The sequence below is a fragment of the Eptatretus burgeri genome, chromosome 11 (assembly GCF_056783735.1).
Source record: "Eptatretus burgeri isolate ZD-2024b chromosome 11, Ebu_testis_v1, whole genome shotgun sequence".
Taxonomy (NCBI): Eukaryota; Metazoa; Chordata; class Myxini; order Myxiniformes; family Myxinidae; genus Eptatretus; species Eptatretus burgeri.
In genome coordinates, this window is record NC_140971.1 from 88,969,482 (window position 1) to 88,982,326 (window position 12,845).

At 41.7% G+C, this 12,845-nt stretch overlaps 1 protein-coding gene across 4 annotated transcripts in view; it reads right to left on the reverse strand.

Annotated features, from left to right (window-relative positions):
- Positions 1-1,676: 1,676 nt before the first annotated feature.
- LOC147017583 (endophilin-A3-like) overlaps positions 1,677-12,845 on the reverse strand; it is a 70,536-nt gene continuing 59,367 nt past the window's right edge. For 2 of the 4 annotated variants that reach the window (XM_085847314.1, XM_085847311.1), the window contains exons 3-9: positions 12,668-12,740; positions 10,969-11,112; positions 10,675-10,838; positions 6,829-6,987; positions 5,168-5,271; positions 4,900-5,045; positions 1,677-4,743 (exon numbers count right to left, since the gene is read on the reverse strand). In XM_085847314.1, coding sequence (XP_085703440.1) covers positions 4,541-4,743; positions 4,900-5,045; positions 5,168-5,271; positions 6,829-6,987; positions 10,675-10,838; positions 10,969-11,112; positions 12,668-12,740 — 993 coding nt within the window. In that variant the 3' untranslated portion in view covers positions 1,677-4,540. The remainder of the gene's footprint in view (positions 4,744-4,899; positions 5,046-5,167; positions 5,272-6,828; positions 6,988-10,674; positions 10,839-10,968; positions 11,113-12,667; positions 12,741-12,845) is intronic. The other 2 variants (XM_085847313.1, XM_085847312.1) reach the window with 2 other exon arrangements.

Sequence of the window (12,845 nt, forward strand, 5' to 3'; positions counted from 1 at the left end):
CAGATCGGCTAATCCGTTATGATCCGCATACTGATTTGGCACAGGTTTTACGCCGGATGCCCTTCCTGACGCAACCTTGGTCGCCTCTTACGACACAGGGATAAGGATTGGGTTTCGCCATGATTCCAGGCTGCCCTACACCTTCTCATAGCGCAGCGCTCCCGTCCTCAAGCCTCTAAGTAGCCAGAATACAGGCGCACGCTACTACGCCCGGCATGTGTATGTATATATATATATATATATATATATATATATATATATATATATATATATATATATATATATATATATATATATATATATATATATATATACATATACACACATACATACATACATAAATCCTGGTGTTGGCGCCGTGGTTAGAGCAGCGGCTCGGGATCCAAAAGGTCCTGAGTTCAAGCTCCGTTGGGCCACTGAATTAATACACCAGGGGGTTGACTCAGCCTGTCATCCTTCCGAGGTCGGCGAAATGAGTACCAGTATACTGGGTCGGTGTATACCCCAGTTAAAATAGGTGTACCATATCCCTGTGTCGTAAGAGGCGACCAGGGTTGCGTCAGGAAGGGCATCCGGCGTAAAACATGTGCCAAATCACTATGCGGATCATACGGATGATCCGCTGTGGCGACCCCTAACGAGAGCAGCCGAAAGAAGAAGAAGAAGATGTATATATATGTATATATATATACATATATATATATATATATATACATACATATATACATGCACATACACACACACACATCCCTGTGTCATAGGAGGCGACCAGGGTTGCGTCAGGAAGGGCATCCGGTGTAAAACATGTGCCAAATCACTATGCGGATCATACGGATGATCCGCTGTGGCGACCCCGAACGGGAGCAGCCGAAAGAAGAAGAAATATATATATATATATATATATATATATATATATATATATATATATATATATATATTCATAAAAAAAAATTTTTGTACACCTGTCAGATTTGGACAAAAGGCACATCGACTTCCACAAAGGAATTTTATATTGATAAGAGTGTGGTGAAGTGAAAACTTTGAGATTTCTTCATCGGAACAACTGAGAACATTCCTATTCAGTACGTTTTGATCATTATGGCTCGCAAAAGAAAAACAAGTCATACGTCTCCACTATCTTTATGGCAGAATAACTCAGAAATAGAATCTCATACCAACCTGCATAATTTCAAGTGAAGTCCATCCGATAAACAGAGTTGCACAGTCAGCAAGGACAGAGCCATTACATGCTTAGATTCGTTTTTTTTTTCACGGCTCACAGAATAACTGAGGTACGCAAACTTGTCTTTGAGCTGTCTTGCCTACGTTTGAATGCTGAACCAGCTACAAACTGTCATTCCGATGTTTCACAGGCAGGGTGATTGATCAACGTGTGTGCGTCCATCGGATGGACGTTGAACTGGCCTCCCATCGGCGGACATTAGTCGGTGGATATTAAAGATCCTACAATGTCCTTTGCGTAGAGTAGACGAGCTATTGCCGGCACCGTGAACAAATTCCAAATTCCTGCTATAACCGACAAGGGGTACTGCATCAGCAGCATAGCCATGCCACCCAGTAACGACGTAAACCAGCAGCCACGTGATTCACACAGAATGAAATGAAATCCTCTTCTCCAAAAGCTTTAGCAAAAGGGAAATGAAATAAAGACAACATTGGTTACAGTCATTGTATTTCAAAATGTAACATTTTTGCATTCCAGTTTACATAAACAATGAAGAAATGACAAAACAATCCTTTTATCTTTTTGTTCCGATACTTTTACGGCGTGTGAAGAAAATCAATGTGAAAAACCCGACGACTTTTTTTTTTTTTCCATGAGGATTTTAAGAAATGTAACTTTTGGTCCAGACAGCAATGATGTACGAAAAACATCACATCCAAGATCACACACTTTGAACTAAACACTGCAAAAAATAGCAAGCAAGGCGAACTCCATTCGGGTCAATATCACCTGGCTGAGGCAGGCAAACGTCGAAACATCAAACAAAAATATCCCAAGGAATCAGAGGAGAAATCAATTTCACACCGCTCGACAGCCCAGCAGGACTAGAAGTGCAGTGTTCGAATTGCAAGAAAATAATCGGCCGAGGATTAATTTGGCCTTTCGGCTCGACAGTCGTCAAATTGCGAAAAACTGATAATCGAGTTTTAAATCAAATCAATTGCTAAAATGGTGCTCAATGCAAATGTATAATCAAAATCCATGGCTTTCCCATTTGATATGGAGCGAGAAGGTAATACTGGAAGAGGCATTCAATGGACATCTGCCTCCAAAACAACACATTCAAAAAACAAACAAAGTAAGCAGCAACTATTCACAAAACGTAGTGTCAGCAACTGTTTGCACCAAACCAAGAAACACTACCTCAACCCTTTCCTTGTCGTCCTTCAATTCGCACCTCACTCTGCCCTCCGACCAGAAGAAGTGTGAAACATTCCAGAGCAGGCTCGTGGATTGGCCTGCATTTCAACAAGACATCAGCAACTTGCTACGACATTCTGTTCATTCAAACACTATTCAACAAAGAAACCCAGAATGTTTACCAATAACAGCTGTCCTGTGTGGGCTAACGTGAGATAGTACGTGTTCTTGTAATTAATTTTAATTAAGCGATATTGATCTAAAATTTGGTGCATAACAGATTTCAAATAATCTCTAAATTATATTCTGCCCCCTTCTGGCTGATGGCATGAAAATTACACAATAGTGTCATAAATCAAACTCGTGGAGAGACGCGGCAATGCCTCGGATCAGGATTTGTTGATCTCCAAATGCTTTTCACATTCACGGCATCAAGCAGCAGGAAATAGACGATAGTGCTACTTCAAAACAGATAAGGAACAAGTAATCTGGTATCTATATCACTTTTGTGAATACAAATCGATAATACTGAGCAAAAAAAAAACAAACAAACAAAAGAAAACAGAAAATTACAAGTTATACAAAAATATAATTGTTTAAAAAGGAAAAACAAATATGCCACCACTGGTGCTGAGGAAAAGCAACAATGCTGTTCAAGTCGTCCTGTAAAAATGCTTATCGTGTTCCATTTATCGTGTCGCTGCCTCGGAGCCTTGGACTTGTTCACAATAAGAAACAACACGACCCCTTCCCTCCCTCTCTCTCTCTCGCCCTCCCACCCCAAAAAATTTTACACCAAATAAAGCTTTGTAATGATTAGGAAAGCATAAAGATTTGGTCGGGCCAAAGCACTTCTACACTCAGAACCACAAAATCATTTCAAAAAATAAAAAGTCTGAGCTTGGGTAATTTGATATTAAACCTTTCACCCAAAGGAGGGAGATTCATCAAAACGAGTCAACTTCATATCCACGTGCAATGATTTCATTTATCTGTGACAATAATTGTTTGGGAGGGGGGGTGGGGGAGTGGAGAAGGTTTTAATATAATTTTTGATGTATTTGAACTGTACTGCAAATTGTTTGTTCGCATTCCTTTTCGGTCGTATGGTACTGCACAAGATCCATAACTCGACACGCCAACAGTCACTGCAAATTTGGGAAGAACAAACAAACATTTTAACCACAAAAACTGGTGAAATAACTATTTCATGGAAAACTATGGTAGCCAAAATCATTGTAAACCATTTTTTTTATCATTATTATTATTATTATTATTATTAAATCTACCGACATCTGAAATAAACATAATTTACGCATTTTGTGCAGTTGGTATATATTCAAAAGCTTGAAGCACTAATTACTGAATTATTCAAGAAAAACTGAATTTAAAAAAAGGAAATAAAAAAAGCTTTTCCCCAGAAAGTTGAGAAAGAGATATCATCTCCCCCACCCCCACCCCCACCCCAACACACACACACACACACACACACACACACACACACACACACACACACACACACACACACACACACACACACACACACACACACACACACACACACACACACACACACACACACTAAAGGTAGTTGTGGTTATGGCAAAGCCCTCCTACTCCCAAAACCCCAAGACCAGCCATGTGGAGTGACTTTTTAGAGTGTATTGTTCCACTAGGAAGACAAAGACCTGAACTTCCACAAGCGAGTCATAAATACCCTTGGCGTGAATTCATAATCATTGCAAGCAAATGCCCTTTCTGGCTTCAGCTTCAAATGCTCAAAATGCATCTGATTAAGCTTGGCCTGCAAGGAAAAGATTTCGGACAAAGTCCCATTAAGTTTCTGCCAAGGTCCCAAGTTTTCATCAGATGGTTGAAAATAAAAACTAAAAAAAACGAAAACCTAAAAACAATCGACTGGATATTTGTTCGACTTGCGGCATGACACTCATGCATTTACATAGAGCGTCACGTGGGTGGTTTTGATCCGTTAAGGACAACACTGAACCTGCAACAACACGGCAAGCACAGTCACAGCACATGCAGGAAGAATGAACGGTAGGAGCGGCATCGCACAAGTGTACGGACGAGTCATGCGCCGGGGCCAAATGTGAAGACATCTGGAAGAAGTAGAGCTCTTCTGAAAGAGGGTATTCATTGGGGCAGTGGAACCAACACTTCGACGTAGTTGATAGGGAAGAAACCAGAATGACCATGCACCATTCCCTCAAACCAGTTCTCATCGATCTGGTTTGTAAGCGTGATAACGTCACCCTCACGGAACGCCAGCTCCCCCTCATTCTCCGGCTCAAAGTCAAATTGCGCGCGGCAACTCGGTTGGTCAAGTGCTGGTGGAGCTGTGGGTGGTACGAGTCAAAATGGAAAACTACCTGCATTAAATTTGCTTTTCTAAGAATCACTTCCCATTAAAAGTTATACATAATTTGCTGACAATAAGCTTGTCAAGACCAAGAGTGATGATCATTAAAGGCTATCAGGGCACGGAGACCTACCTGGAGATTTTGCCGAAAGAACCGCTGTGTTGCACACACCACCGCTAATGCCACCATTCTGCGAGCCGCTATCAGGAAGCTCCAATTCAGAAAAGACACGTTTTGGGTTAAATTCGCGCCGTGGACGGGAGGATGCCTCCTCCAGCCTGAAAAGTGATGAAGAAACTTGATCAAGCAATGAAATAGCAGATTATGGGGAGGGAAGGGGCGGGGGGATAAATTCCGAAGAAACCAAATAGTGTTCATGGTGCTAATTAGACATGGATACCTCTCCTGCAACTTCTGCTGCAGCCCTTCAAACACACTGGCAGCCTGTTGGTGGAACTCAACTTGTGCCTCAACAAGTGCAACCAGCTGGCTCACTTGCTCCACCTAGGGAAGGCCCATAGTAAGCATACAAAGTCATTTTATGAAATGATAAACCACAAAATGTGAACTGGCACACGAGGTTGGTTCAAATTTGACCTGCCCTTTTGTTTATGAACAGCAGAATAACGTATCATTTTTCAGAGTATTTGTTTGTATAGTGGTACTCCCAGTAATCATGCGATTTCTGATTCAATTGTTGCACTGAAAAATCAAGATGGCGGAAAGTTAAATAACAAAGATGGTGTAACGGTTCATTTTTTCGTACGCAGCACGTGGCTGCGGTTTGGCGTCAGTTGGCACGTGGCTGCGGGTTGGCATCATTTGTCATAGGGGCACGGTAAGGCCGCTGATGTGCAGTGTCCCCTGTAGGTTACAGGAAAAAAAAATGGAATTTGACAAGGGTGCCAAAGATAGCTCACCTACTCTTTGTGAAGGACAGCACGGGATCTTTAATGTCAACCAACTAATGCCGGCAGATGGGACCCCCCCAGTTTAACGACCATCCGAAGGACGGCATGCCGTGCCTACGAAACACCAGAATGACAGTTTATAGCTGTGCCGAGATTCAAACCCAGGCTTGAAAGCCCAAGAGGTGAGTGCGCAAACCTCTGCGCTATCTTGTCAGCCCGGCCTAATAACCTAAAAAATTAAAATTATACATTTTCTGGTCAAGGGGGGAGGGGGGAAGAAAAAGCACAGCTAAGTTAATCAAAATTGTCACCTAATGCATATTGACTGTCAAGAAACTGTTTTACTGGACTGTAACAAATACAAATCATCAGTGAGCCAACAGGTTCAATGCTAGCATATTTAGAAGGCTGGACTATTTTCCTCATAAATGCCAAGAACTTTGCTGTCTTTGCCATTTCAATGCTTTGTTCCACATTATTTAACTGGGTCATTTCAGTAAAGGACCTTCATCATGTGCGATTCACAAGATGATGCTCTTTGCATTTGTTGTGTGACAGGTGCATCGACCTTCTTTTACACCGTTTTGTCTTAAAATTAAAATGATGTTCTTAACTTGCTCACAAAACCTGTTGTGCAATTACTTTAAAAAGCTCTTTGCTCACATCATTATCACCAACAAGATCTGAAGATTATTACCGTTAGTACAAGCATCGTGGGATTACAGTGACTGTAATTTTCATCTGACATCATTCCATCATTCCCTCAGGGCCTGGCAGGATAGCTTCGAAGTATGCACACTTCCCTCTGAGACGTCTAGCCAGGTTGGAATCTCAACCCAGTTATAAGCTATCGTCCTGGAGTTTCGTATGCAGGGCGAGGCATCAACATGTGCCGCCCATCGGAAGAATGTTAAACTGGAAGATCCATATGCTAGCACTGGCCGTTGGTGGACGTTAAAGATCCCTTGGTGTCTTTCACGAAGAGTAGCCGAGTTATTTCCATCACTCTGAACAAATAACAAATTCCTGCCCTAAACTACAGGGGGAACTGCATCAGTCATGGCCACACTCAGAGCAAAGATGCAAACGAGCAGCCACATGCTGCACACAAATGATTGAATACATTATTCCTGTTACTCGTTCAGCTTACATCGCTCTCTAGCATGTTGTGCATGCTGCTTTCCGCCACCTCCTTGCTTTCCTCGAACTTCTCGGCTGACTGCCGGATCTCTTCATTTGGGATCTTTCCTTGGCGCTTCTTTTTGTAATCAAAGTCAAGCCGACGTCCCTCCAGCTTCTTAAGGTGTTGCTACAACCACATACAAGACTAAATCAAAAGACAGACCAAAGTACCATCTTTGTTTCAGCAATCACTAAAGCATTAGTACAGCTGTAATGAAACTTGCCTCCAAATCCGAATAACAACGTAATGGTGTGGCACAAGACATTAAAATAAATTCGACATGACAGACGAATCATATTACATGGTTCACAACTGCGATTAGTCACAATTATGTAATAAAAATTCCATTTGTCATAATTTTTAAGAGGTCAACTCAGGTTGGCCTGTTTGATATTCCCATCGGAAATGCATAGCTTGTGATTGCTCGCACCACAGGTTTAAATCTCATATACCAGGCTAACTTGTCCACCACACACCAGTGTTCTTGCAATTCATGTAAAAGTACGCTAATGTCCTCGAACTGTCCTTAAAATACATGTGAAACAAGTTTTATCGGAATCCCTCCATAACTGTTTGAGATATCCTGCTCACAGACAGACAGACAGACAGACAGACAGACAGACAGACAGGGGTGAAAACATAACCCATGTCCACCTTCAGTGGCAGAAGTAAGAAATGTGGACAAGCTCTTCCATGAACCAAAGATCACTATTTAAAAATGCTATTAGATGCTGTCTTTATACAAGAAAGTGATAATTCCAACAAATATGTTTGGCCAAGAGCTACGGAACTTTTAATCATGCGTCTGAGGCCAAAAGGTTTGAGGATGATTTCTGAATCAGGATTTTGCGTTGATTATGAAAACCGATTTCTTAATTGCCGCAGCTGCTGACTTTTTTGGTGAAAAACGCCACTTTGTGCTTTTTTCACCCAAAAATGTCCAAAAAAATCGTTTATTATTCAGGGTTATTTAAAATTACCACTACACGTGCGTGTGGGGTATTAAAATAAAGCCCACCCCTTGGTGGGCATGGGTAAGCGTTAAAAAGACATGTGGAATAGGACAATATGGTTATTCAAGATGATATGATATGAAAATCGAGAAAGTGGCTGCTACAATTTGTACAGCGCTCGTCATGAATCACGTATCAGGCGTCTCTTTATCATCATCATAAATTGTTTTTTGCACGTGTAGAAAGTTGGCGTAGGTACTCATTTGTTCATTTAAATTGATAGTTGTCATGGCAATATAGTTATTGTGGATAAAATTGACACAATGTTTTCCCTGCCCCGATTTTATCAGAAACCGTACCATTATTGTTGTCTTTCAAAAGTAACTGCTCATGAAAACCAGGCACATATAAATTAATTGTACTACTAAACCAGCTTTTGTTATATGTAATTATGCAAAAACAAGTCCTAGCCAATGGCACGATTCTGTTTTAATGATTAAATTTCATTTCTTTTAAATGACACTTCTCAGTCCAGATCAGTGGCTGTCTCATCAGAAGAGTATTTCAGCCATCTCATCATCCTCGGCATCACATATTATCGTCAATGTCCTTGTCAATTACATTGGAGAATGTCACTTCTCAGTGACTGCCTCATCAGAGGAAGAAAAGTATTCAGCCATCTCATCATCTTCATCACTCATCTCTTTGTCTGTGTCCTTGTCAATCTGACGACAAACATCTGGAACCTGTCTCCGTTTCCATTTTTTGTGGTTCTGAAAGGTAGACCTGAGGGTGCTGTGTCTGACTCAGGTTGGGAGACGATATTTTGTGGGGTATTGTTCCGATAACACATTCCTCCAGTATCATGCAGGGTATCGGAGCCCAATAGTGTCTCAGAGTTTTTCTCGAAGTTGTCCCAGGCAACACCTGTTGCCAACCCAGGTTTCTGGAGAAGCCCATCACATGTAACTCTTTCCTCGTCAAAAATGGTTGTGGCCAACTCATTTTCCATAGCTTCAGTCATGTGGTCAGGTCAGGTATGGGAGCATGTGCCTGAGCAGCACGTCGCTGCATCCACTTTCTGCCAGTACTCCCAGTTATAAGCCATCGTGGCAACTGAGCTATTTGGCAACTGATAGAATGTCAAAAATGATTCGTTATTTAATGATTTTTTTCAACTGCCAGTCATGCTCTTCAGCACAAGGCCGAGGCATAGATGTCTTCCTGGCTTCACAATTCCTCAAGTTGTTGCAAATATATAATTCTGGGCAGCAGACTGTACATAGCGCTCCACACATGTTATGGTCTCAACATTAATATATCTCTGAACCAGTGTATAGAACCCTAAAGAACTGCAGTTACACACCAGGTGGTTCTGCCTGTCCCTCTGCCAGGGCTTCAGCTGTCAACTCATGGGGCAGATCTTTACATGATGCTTGTAGCTCTTGCATTTTGACTCTAATGTGGAATGCAGCCAGCCTCTGTCACCTTAGAGTCAAAGGAACTGGCATATTGGTTGGTGCTTGTCTACGTGACTATTGTACGGAATGTTTTGTTTCTTTTTACTGGATTTTGCAATTGCTATATCAGGTCCAAAATGGTGTGATATCCTATCACCGAGGGACTGGACACGATAAGCTGAACTGTCAATATCCAAATCATTCAGTATCGACTTGTAGTGTACACGGATCAACATCATGAATTTGGTACGGCTGTCTGTGATGACGTACTCTCCGAGATCATCTTTGAGGATTTCAACTGCCTTTGTGTGAGTGTCCCTGAACTCACTATATTCTGTCATTTCATATGCTGAACCACACTCCCTCTGTGCTCTATTCAGGTATGTCTTGTGCCAAGAATGATAGTACTTTCACTTCCTTTGCAATAAAAACGATATTTCCGATTTTTGTGAGCACATGGGAGTCTTGAAGTACGACAGTAGCCTGTTTCACTGCCTGCTCAGCATATTTTGTTTCACAACTACCGAGAAACTCAACCGTTCAATTAATCGTTTTGTGTTTACAAGTGCAAAAAACACAGGGAGTCTGAAATACCCCAGATGATGTAGTTTCTGGACGAGAAACTCGAGATCGGAGTACACTTCCAGGAACCTGACCTGGAGGGAAGAATGAGATTGAAGAGAGTATGGAAGTTGGTTCTTCAGGCGGAAGAAAAGAGGAACGAAAGGGTGGAGGTGAGTCGTGATCCTGGATTTAGGTAGTTTAATCGGAAATGGGTTGATGGTGGACTGTGTGTGCCCTGCAGACACTTTGCGGGAGGGTGGGGGAAACAAAGCACAGGAGCAGAGGGTGCAAGACCAGAAAGGCGGTGGTAGAAGACAGATGTTTGTTGTTCCATGCGATTGCCTCAAGTCTTTCAAGACCAATACCCATTGCTCCCAAATGTGTCTCTTGCATACACACTCCTGAGCTTATCTACACTCGCTAACATCATCATCCTTTTACTCCCGGCCACTCTCCTTGAAATACTGTGGCGCACTTGCGTGTTTTTGTCCGCCTGTTCGCCTCTGCCCCTTTGTCGACCTGCTACTCTCCATTGTGAATCTCTTTCATGGTTCTTGTTAGCAAGAGATCGAGACAGAAAGAAAATGAAACTCTCACATTGCTCACCTCTACTCTTGGTCTCCATTCCTCCAATCTGACAAATTGTCTGCCAATGTCCGTCCAATCATTCTCTTTCCTCCTGCCCATCTTGCATTATCTACAGTAGCATTTACTGTTGCTATTCTTATTCTTCACATCAGTTCATTTACATACATATATATGTACACACGGTGTTACATCATTCAGTACTAAAACATCATATATTGTAACGTGTGAATATGGAAGGTTCAACCCACTCCAATCTCCTTGAGCTCTTTGTCTTGCAAGCTCTGCAAAGGATCAATGAAGTTCTGCTTGACACCAATGTCCAAGGCATCCTTCACTTCAGCCAGCTGTCTCAATGCCTCACCCACCTCCACCAATGCTAGCCCTGGCAACACCAAAATGTAGAAATCTTCAGCTGTTCATGTAGGCAAAACATTTTTTCAATAAAACAACCAAAAATGTTACAATTATAATCATCTGTATAATACAACACAGCATGTATTAATCATCAGCAAGTCATTAAAGCAATGATCACAGTACAGTACCAAAGTTTGTGTCTTCTCCAAGGTCACGTCCATGACGAATCATGCTCTCTCCGAGGAGACCCTCTGGCTGTGGATAGCCAGTCGACTTTACTTGTCCACGTATCTTCGACATCGTGTTGAGCATTCCCAGCTTGGCACGTGATGCTGAAAACAAAATAATTTTGATAAAACACCAACCATGAGCAGAAAACATCAAACAGATTCATAAAAAAGGTAAATATGTTCATTATTTATTGTAACTGTGAGAATGCAGCACAAATTGGTGAGGCCAAACACAGAAACAGACACAGACACACACGCACGGGCAGAGACACAGACACGCACGCACGGGCAGAGACACAGACACACACGCATGGACATAGACACAGACACTCACGGGCAGAGACACACACACACACTTCCTGAGCTGTAATTCAAGGAACAACTACAAGCAAAAATGTGCACTCATAACACCTTCTCTTTTGAAGCACAATGACAGTTGATTGACTGCATATCACAATACTAAAGGTGGCGTTGTTGAGCTGAGTGCGTGACTCAGACTCGAGTGCAACTCAAATCACTTTTGTTTTTGACTTGCAATTTTCCTTGGATCTGGGGAAAAAAATGACTTGGGACTTGGTGTTTTCGATTTGTGACTTCATCAAAATGACTCGTCGACAATCTTCATTTTTTTTTGCCCCAAAATGCTGGGCAATTTTTTTTTTTAATCTGGGTGGCGGTACCACCATGCACTATATAGAGCCAGTGATGAAAGACATTACTTGTACGCCAATCACGATCTATCACCGCTCTCTCCTCACTTCTCCACGGAGATCGGTGCATAGCTCACCTGCTTCACTGCAGAAAATCTTTGAATTTGATCACGAATCTTTGATACAGTCATACCGGCTCTAATTCTTCTGAAGAATCCAACAACTAAAAAGCCGAGGAAGTGGAACATTACGTGCAAATTCCTCACGAATAAATGAATTATTCCACAAAAGAGACTGCAAGAGAGATTTATGTATTATTACCTCTGCCAGCGAAAGTAGGTGGAGGTTATGTTTTCACCTGTCTGTCTGTCTGTCTGTCTGTCTGTGAGCAGGATATCTCAAAAGGTTATGGACGGATTCAGATGAAACTTGGTGGACAAGTTGGGTGTGTGAAAGTACAAAGTGATTCGATTTTGGTGAAGATCCAGATCCAAACAGCACTCAGTGGAGCGGCACACCTCTGTCAGGCTGAACAGTTTATGTTTTGCATGCTTTAATCTTTTTAAGCGATACTTCACCATTGGGAGATCGGGCCAAAAACGATATAAAGCACGGTATTCTCAAAAAGTTGTGGACGAGCTGCGACAAAACTAGGTGGATGACTTGGGTAGGTGACAAGAATATGCCAATTCGATGTTGGTTCAGATCCGGATCCAGATCCGGCCGATCAGTCGGATACAAAACGTGCACTATTCAGCCTGGCGGAGGGAAGTGCTCTACCGAGTGCCCTTCTAGTTTGACATAGAAACAATTTCATTCAGTGTTGAAAAAAAATTTGAATAAATCAGCTGTAACAAATAATTTCAACACGATTGATTTGAATTGCTATATTTTACTACTTATACAAGATATTTTGATACAAAACACTTACTTTGACATTCATTTTAAAAATAAATAATTCATAATTAGCCCAAAATCATTGTCGTAACGTCGTGTTAGTGACTCACCAGGGTTTGGTTGCAAATATTCCTGAGTCTTGACCACCATATCCATCACAGCTTTGTTTGTAATGTCGACTTTCTGTGGACACAAAAAAAAGTTTCAAATATGAAGTTTTCCTCTAATACCAGTGATTTTTGCCACATCGTGAAACAACAAATGTTTTTTCAGATCTGCTTCATGATG